The 8,549-nt window shown below is 37.7% G+C and overlaps 1 protein-coding gene across 1 annotated transcript in view; it reads left to right on the top strand.

The window, feature by feature from the left end:
- Nucleotides 1-3,040: 3,040 nt before the first annotated feature.
- Nucleotides 3,041-8,549, top strand: part of prlrb (prolactin receptor b) — a 12,410-nt gene continuing 6,901 nt past the window's right edge. The window contains exons 1-4 of the mRNA XM_005949124.2: nucleotides 3,041-3,212; nucleotides 4,820-4,980; nucleotides 7,153-7,285; nucleotides 8,136-8,299. Coding sequence (XP_005949186.1) covers nucleotides 4,902-4,980; nucleotides 7,153-7,285; nucleotides 8,136-8,299 — 376 coding nt within the window. The 5' untranslated portion in view covers nucleotides 3,041-3,212; nucleotides 4,820-4,901. The remainder of the gene's footprint in view (nucleotides 3,213-4,819; nucleotides 4,981-7,152; nucleotides 7,286-8,135; nucleotides 8,300-8,549) is intronic.

Raw genomic sequence — 8,549 nt, 5'->3', positions numbered from 1 at the left:
TGAAACCTGTAATTTTACCACATTTGTTTTAAAAAATCAGCCCTTTTTAATAAAGCATTTTATTCCTATTGAGTGATCATGTGAGAAGCTTTATCCTATCTTAAAATCAGTATGAGTAATTTCCAGCCACACTTTCCAGTTTCAAATAAACACGGGCAAAGAGTTGACTGAGAGAGTCCAAATGTAACAGTAGAGAAAATCCTGAACACTGAATCATAGTGGATATATTTAGGCTTTTTTTTGGTCAGCTATTAACTGTGACTCATCTAGAATCAAAAGGCCTAAAAACTGTATGACATGACAAATACTACAACAGAAAACATATCAAATGTTTGAGCTGAGAAAATGCATTATTTAAAGCAATATACTAACTAATTAACTAACTATAACTAAAAAGAAATAAAAATAAAAATAAAAATATACTAATTTTGAATTTGATGGCAGCAACATTTCTCCAAAAAAGTTGGTGCAGAGCCATGTTTACCACGGCGTAGCATCACCTCATCTTTTTACAACAGCCCATAAATGTCTAAGACCAGCTGCTGGACTGTGGAAGAAGAATGCTGTCCCTTTCTCGTCTGTTAGAAGATTCTAGCTGCTCTTTCATGATGGACTGAATGTTTTCATTGGTGAAAGGCTTGGACTGCTAGCAGGTCAGTTCAGCACCCAGACATATATGCAGTTTGACAAGCTGAAATACCCACGCTCTTCCCTGAAAAATACATAGTCTGGATGGGAGTATTCGATGCTCTAAACCTTTAAGCGTTGATGGTGCGTTTCTAAATGTTTCCAGTTCCACAGGCACTAATGCACCCTCATACCATAAGTGATCATCTAGATCATGTTCACCTAAAGCTCCTTTCTTACATGACAGAGTTTCAACCGGCATTTGTGGATGCACAATGAACCGTGTTTACAGACAGTGATTTGTAGAAGTGATCCTGAACCCATGACGTGATGACCAAAGCTCACAGACAACCAGTATTGATATTCTGTCTTGTCTCTTGCGCACAGGGATTTCTCCAGATTTTCAGAATCCCTTGATGATTATGTTCTGTAGATGATGGGATAAGTTTTTTCAATTTTATATTGAGGAACATTATTCTAAAATTATTCCACAATTTGTGGACAGTTTATTTTTGTAAAATGGTGACCCTCCGCCCATTTTCACTTTTGGAAGCTCTGCCTATTTACGGTGCTTTTTTGATGCCCATGCATGTTACTCACCAGTTGCCAATTAACCTGATTAGTTGCAGATGTTCCAATTGCTTTTCTACCATTTTCCCCCATCTGAACTTTTTTTAAAAATGTGTTAGTGCTATTATGATGCTATTAATGGCAGCAGGCTTAAGGGAGCTTGTATTTTTCATAAAATACAAGTGAAACAACGTGAAACTTGTGCACACTCTGATCAGGTTTCACGTCATTTGTTTGTTAGCAAGGAGCTGCTTAAGTGAACTCCAGAAAACCTTTGTGGACATAGTGATCTGCAGTCTGTCCTTGACCAGTGCCCCTAAAAAATAACAACACTGATGATGGTGGACAAAGAGGAACGTCCACACCTCCATATCAGACGAGAGCATCCCCATAACATCATTTCACCTGTTGTACTTAACCCTTTCATATTCCAAAATAGAGGTTGTCGTCACTGGAAGACAGCTGCACCTGTTTGCAGCAAACAGTGTACAAGCCATCTAGAAATCAACAATACCGCACAGATGGATGCTTGAAGTAAAATTCAAAGATAAGGCTGGTGAGATTCTATATTTTACTTTTTGTTGCCAAATCCTAAAGTAAACGCAAAAGTAGCTACAGCTAAATCTACATCAGAGAATTAACACCAACAAGGAGATGTATACGGGACTGAATTAAAAAAACAAATTCTGTGTTCATGGTAACAAAAGAGCTAGTGTGGGGTGTATGTTAATATATTTTTATTTTACGACAACAGTGTGATTATTGAATTTTATTACAAATTTCAACATTTAAAATGTTGCTCTCATACTGAAGGCCTTATAATTTACATAATGATGTTAGTGAAATCAAAATTCCCTAACATCATTCAACAAACCCATGTGAATGTGTGATGATTAGTGTTTATCTGATAACAAACCTAGTCATGACCCTCATATACTCACTCGAACAATTTAGGGTTTTGAAACAAGCTTTTATAAGCTTGTAACCAGTATCTGTTTAATTCTGTTTTCTACACCCCTCGTTCATTTCTTCATTTTATGTTTGTTGGCTATTTAAAATAATGAAATAGGTGCAGAAATATTAATCTATTACAGAAATGGTAAACGGAAGAGAAAGTGTTAGGTACAAGAGGAGGTCGCTCAAGAAACTCTACTGTAACTTTCTTGAGTTTACAACCTTTTCTTCATGTGACCTGTAAAACATGACAGCAATATATTTTAAGAGAAAATGTGAGACAGGTGTGCTGCTCTCGCTCTGACTGAGTTTATGCATCTTGATGAGTCACTGCAGGCAAATATTCAGGCAAAAAAGTACAGTGTACACAGTGTATATATACAACAAGAAAATAAAACAAGAAAACGTGAATATTTTTAGAAATCTGCCAAAGACCTGTTTAAAATTTTAAAATGGTTTTGTTTTTATTAGGCAAGTAACAAACTGAATTCACGTTTTTACACCAAAATGCAAAAAATAATGTGTTTTACAATTTTTTCTGCCTTTTTTTAACTGTAAATATAAACTCGTGGATAACAAAATAATCAAAGCATTAAAATATTTTGGAGTAGCTTTGATATGCGTGTGCATACTGGTGGATTAACCATTATAGGAACATTAAAAAAAATGTAGTTAAATTTGCTAAAATACCAATAAAACATCATGAAGGTATGAAGACTGCCCTTTAAACCTGTTACTAACCAGCCAGTTACCATTACTGCTGGCACTTTCAGGGAATTAAGTGAAGTGAGACATCTCGCTGTGTTTACTCTCTCGCTCGTACTCAGGTGGGTATGTCGTGACGACAATAAGCCCCTCCCCCCGACTACTAACGAGACACCTCTCTTCCTTATTTGTGGTCATACCTGGGGTGTTAGGCGCATTGGTTGCCAGGTGTGCGGAGCTCGTCTGGAGCTCGTTTGGCTTTGTGTCATGACTGAAGAAGGCTACCTTTTTTGTTCTGTACCCGTCAACGTCCGATAAATATCGATGATAAACATAGCTGCCAAGATCATAAAGTGGTGAGTGAACGCCAGAGCGCGTCTATTAACCCTCTACTAACCTTTAGTTGTACTTATTTGTGTGTTTTTTCCCCCCCCGCGGCTTCCTGGTAAATATCACACCTGATAGGGCTGCATGTAATTCTTTGGTAATGGATTCTGTGCGTGTTGTGTGCTCGCAGGTTGGTCTACAGAAAATAAATGTGCTATGTAATGCAATGCAGGGTATTAATCAGGCTTCCTATCACTGAGTAGCTGAGAGTATAAAGCGCGTAAATCCACATGATTTTTTTTTCTTAATTTAATGTGGGTTTTTAAAAAAAATGTTATTTCTTCCACTTTAACACAAAAAATCTGATAGTAATAAAAGGAAGCAATTAGTTAATCAGTATTAGTACACATAATAAATATTATACATATAGTACAGTTTATATCCTTTCATAGGTACAAAATATTAGGCCTATATTTATACAGAGTGTTGACTGAACAGCTATGCTGTTGTGTGTTACCCTAGTAACAGTTTTTCAGCATGCGTCTTGCCAAAAATTCTTATATTTTTGCACTTTAAATACAGCATAATAATGCAATTTTTTTTTCACTTATCTTTAAACATGTAGAATATTATATGTACTTCATTAGAAGAATATTAAAATATATACGTTATACTAGATTCAAGATAGGATAGGTTTGCTCCCAGACCAAATGTTTATTCTGATTGCCAAGGAGAGTATTTAGCTTTGGGTTTTTATTTTGGCATGTAATGAATTGAGACATAAGCCCGATCCAAGACTTGCTCCACTGAGCGATCCTGTTAAAACTTGTCAGAATGGGTGTCACAGCAGGAAAAAAGGAGCTTGTTGTCTCTGTTTGTGCTGAGCAAAACAGAAAACAAATTACAAAAAGGGAAAAGGTGTGACCCCCTTTGCGATATTCTGTACATTACAGGTTGGTAACCAGTAAAAGACGGTTTCCTACACTCCCTGTGGTGACTGATTGCATCAAGCATGTTAAGGTGGCAGAAAACTACTTTGGTGTCTGAGTTCCCACTGAGCTGAGCTTCAGTAAATTTCCAGTCCATGTAGAAAAGCCGTGCAGCAGTTTGCAGTGACGTGCAGTTGCTTAAGAAATTCATCAAGCATTTCCAACATAATTGTGCGTACTTTGTTTCTGTGTGTAATCTTTATCCAAGTATCTCTCAGGAATAAGGAAGTGCACAAACAGTCCAAAGTGCGTGTTTGTGAATTAGATGACTTTTTAAAAATCCCCTACACACATATTAACGTATTCATCTCCAGCATTTTCTTAGACAATGTAAAATTTGCTTAACACCAAACGGCACGTTTCAAACTCTTTTTCACGTTTTGTCTGGCAATTCCTGCCAAATCCACTTTGCTTTTGAAACGAGCAAAATGAATCTAACATCACACTTTCAGTTTATTTATTTACTAAAACACTCATATAATGTTTGAATTCCTTGATTACAGCTGATGATATTGCCAGCCAATTATTAACAGTTCATTTTAATGTTTGATAACCATATGAAAATTGTTACTGACCCGTATATGTAAATGAAAAACTGGTATTATTGGTTGCGTTTGCTGTTTTCCCACCATATCTGCTTGTTTCAGGTAACAACAAGACATTCTGCCTCAAGCTCGTATCACACCATTGCCATTTGCTTGTGATGTCACTTCCCTGTCACAGAGTGTGATGGCTTGTGCCAGGATGGTGAAGCATCTCAGGCTGCCATTGCTGCTCCTGCTGCTGGCATTAGCTGCAGAATGCAACAGTAAGTTAAATCACTGAGGTTTGATTCGCTCAGAATATTTACTTACGGCTAGACGACATTTCAGCTCAAGTATAGACGTTTTAGTGTTAATGCATGGGGTTTAACAGAAGTATTGCTCCTACATCTCTTTTGACGTCATGCTGAGAGGATTGATAAAGAAACATCCATCACTGGGCAAATTATCAAATTATTTTTGAACCTCTGAAAATTGGTGACATACATAAAAGTGGCTGTAACACCCAAACCTCAATGTGATTCTTTTGTTAAACCCTTTGAATTAAAGCTGAAAGTCTGCACTTCAATCACAGCTTGACTAAAATCCACTGTGCTGATGTACAGAGTAAACGACTACATCATGGTCCAAAACTGGGCCTTTAGTGCTAGTGGCCTACAGACTATAAAATGCAGATGGTTTTGGAATTTTTTTTAAAAAGGATATTCAGTGCTCATTATCCTGAAAAATTACATTTAAAAATTAAAACGAAACACCTTTTTTTTTTTTTTTTTTTTTTTTTTTTTTTTTACTAAAATAAGTTTTCTCTGGTGTGTTATTCTGTTATTTGGAATCTAACAAAAAGCAGCAATGGTTAAAATCTCAGTTTGAAAACACTGAATCCAAGCAAGATTTAATGTACAGACTAATAACTGTGTCTCTACATTAAATCAGTCTGAAGATTAACTGTGAATCTTTGCAAATATTAAAGTCCACGAATAAAATGAAATGAAGTTATGTTCGATATTAGTGGTTTCAATTCTGCCTACTTTCCGTAGCCATGTTACGTCTAGCAGCTGGACATTTCTGGGCTCCTGCTCTCGAGCAGTAGGAGTTTTACCCTCACTTTATCCTTTCTTTTGAGCCAGAAGCTCCCTTGTTGTGCCTCCTCCACCAGATATTTGAGAGCATTTATCAGCATGGAGTCTGTCATCGCAATTCCAACACCCCACACTCTGTTCATGAGCCCACATCTGACAGTCCTCAGTAATTTTCCCTTTTCCCACAGAGCAGGCATGGTAGTGGTAGATATGTTACCATAGTGAGGTTGTGGTTTTCTGTTGTGGGAATTTTGATTTTGTATTGAGCTCATGTTCTATTTCCTTTCAAGCCACAGTAGTTGCCAAAACCTCCAACTGCAAATCTGAGCCCCACCTCTTTGCCTGACAAACAGGATCAAGCACTCTGATGTTATCATGCTCTCTGTTTGCTTCCAGCCTTATTGCTTTCAGCTAGGTTATACAGGACCCTCATATCAGACCTATGTTACTGCTTCCTTCTAGAAAACGTGCTGCAAGGTGGTAGCTCTCCTCTAGGCCTCCTACACAGCCTTGATAATGATGCACAGCCTTGATAATGATGCACAGCCTTGCTTGGGGCATCCACCATACGTGTTCTCATAACAGCCCTTCGATAACAGCCTCCCAGGATGTCCACCTACTGTGCTCCTGTTGGCTAACAGCTCTGATTTTATTTGTCTTCTCTTTCATTTTCTCAGTCTCAACCCACATCTATCAATCTGTCCTACATTTATAGAAACAATCTTGTGCTTTTTCAGTCTAATGATGACGGAGTGTACTGAGATTCCAGACCACTATGCCCTGTGCTTGAACATGAGAATGACCCAGTCATATGCAGATTTTATTATTGTTTTTTCTTAATATTATTCTTTTAGTTGCTCCTTTTATGGGTCTGCCTCCATTTCACCCGTTCCCTAACATCCTCCTCTGTCACACCAACCACATGCATGTCAATGACTATATCCATTAATCTTCTCTGTGGTCTTCTTCTTTTCCTCCTCTCTGGAACCTTCACATTCAATACCTTTGTCCTATATACTGACTGTCCCCACCTTGCCTCCCTAGCTTTGTCACTTAAGTATCAAGAAACCTATTAAACTATTTTTGACAAATTTTTCCACCAATCACTGTGGAGTTTTATGTCTAAATAAACATTATAGAAAATGCCATTTCAAATGGTCACAGGTTGAGTTGCTGTGAGCACAGCTTAAATGAATAAACTCTGGGTGGATGAGTGAAACTAAGATAAGTTATCAAAGATAAGAGACAACGTTCACTTACCTGAGATAAGTGAATGCTGTCCTTTAAACGACTGTGCCAAGTTTTTTTTATCATATTGTTTATTGGAAGCTGATGTCTCTTTGTCACGTGTGTTGCCAGGCATGTCTCCACCAGAAAAACCAGACAAACTTGGCTGCAGGTCCCCCGACAAGGAGACTTTTTTCTGCTGGTGGACCCCAGGCTCTGATGGAGGGCTGCCCACTGTGCATCACCTCTACTATAAGACAGAAGGGTTAGTTTAACCTACCAAGTCTGTTTTCTTGTTATTTTACACAATAGAGATTGTGGGTCCTCCGCTGGAATCAAACTGGAGTTTTAAGTACGGCATATTGTATTTGTCTTCACCCCACGCTACCAGATACTCCATGAAGTTTCAAATTCTTTATCACCCACGTTGAGAAATAGTAAAGGTGCTGTTTAGTTGTACGTGGTGCTAGATAAGCAAATGTGGGAAAACTACTGGGTCTCTTTTCACACCCTTGTGAGCTGAGCACAAATCTTTGTGGATGTGCAAGTACACCAAGGTAGACGTGGCTCACCCAAATGACCCACATTTCTCTAGCTAAATCCTAGCACTAGCATTTCAAGAATCTTCACAGATGAAATGCCACAAAACTGAGTCATGGTCCTGAGAGGATGGATCTCGAAGATGTTTGTGTGTTTGTGAAGCCCTGACTTGGTGACATTCCAAATCATTAGTCATCCCAGCGAAGAATATAATGTAATTACATGCTAACCAGCTCATATTATCATTTAGGTTTCCAGTAGTTGTCTTTACTATAAATAATAAGAATATATGATATTTTTAAGTGGTTTTTTTTTTTCTTTTTTTCTTTGCTAATTTTGGATCATCAATCACTTAACACGCATATTGGGTTAATTGATTGATTCCAAACTGGGCAAACTTGAGTATGTGAGATACACTTAATGCTTAAGCCCATAGAATATGATAGTAAGGTGCAATAGAAATGACTGTACATGCTTACAGACTCATCAGAAAATCCAATTATTCATTTCTTAGGAGATGCAACTGAAGTCACATTGCAGTGATCGGTGATGACATGTATTTTGTTCATGTGCAGTCAGGAGAATATGCGCCAGTGTCCGGACTACCACAAAGCTGGAAGTAACTCCTGTTTCTTTAGCAAGACCTCTATCTGGGTCGAGTACACTGTGATTGTGGAGGCTTCCAATGCCCTGGGGAATACTTCTTCAGACCCCCTTACTTTTGACTTGATGAACATTGGTAAGTTTTTCTAGTTTTAAATAATTTACATGAAATATATAAATCAAACATGATTTTTGATTGTTTTGTGATAAACAGAAACCGTTAAAAATAGAAATATGAGCATATATCATTTCTGTAAAGCATTCTTGTACTAAAAATATCCTCAAAGTTTATTTATTTTTTTATTTTCTGGGTTGTAATGGTGGCACGGTGGTTAGCACTGTTGCCGCACAGCAAGAAGGTCCTGAGTTCAATTCCACCATCAGGC

Source organism: Haplochromis burtoni, unplaced genomic scaffold, assembly GCF_018398535.1.
Source record: "Haplochromis burtoni strain Fernald_Lab_line unplaced genomic scaffold, NCSU_Asbu1 Contig_634, whole genome shotgun sequence".
NCBI classification, from domain to species: Eukaryota; Metazoa; Chordata; class Actinopteri; order Cichliformes; family Cichlidae; genus Haplochromis; species Haplochromis burtoni.
Note: the sequence above shows the minus strand (reverse complement) of the source record. Positions and strands in the feature narration are given on the sequence as shown.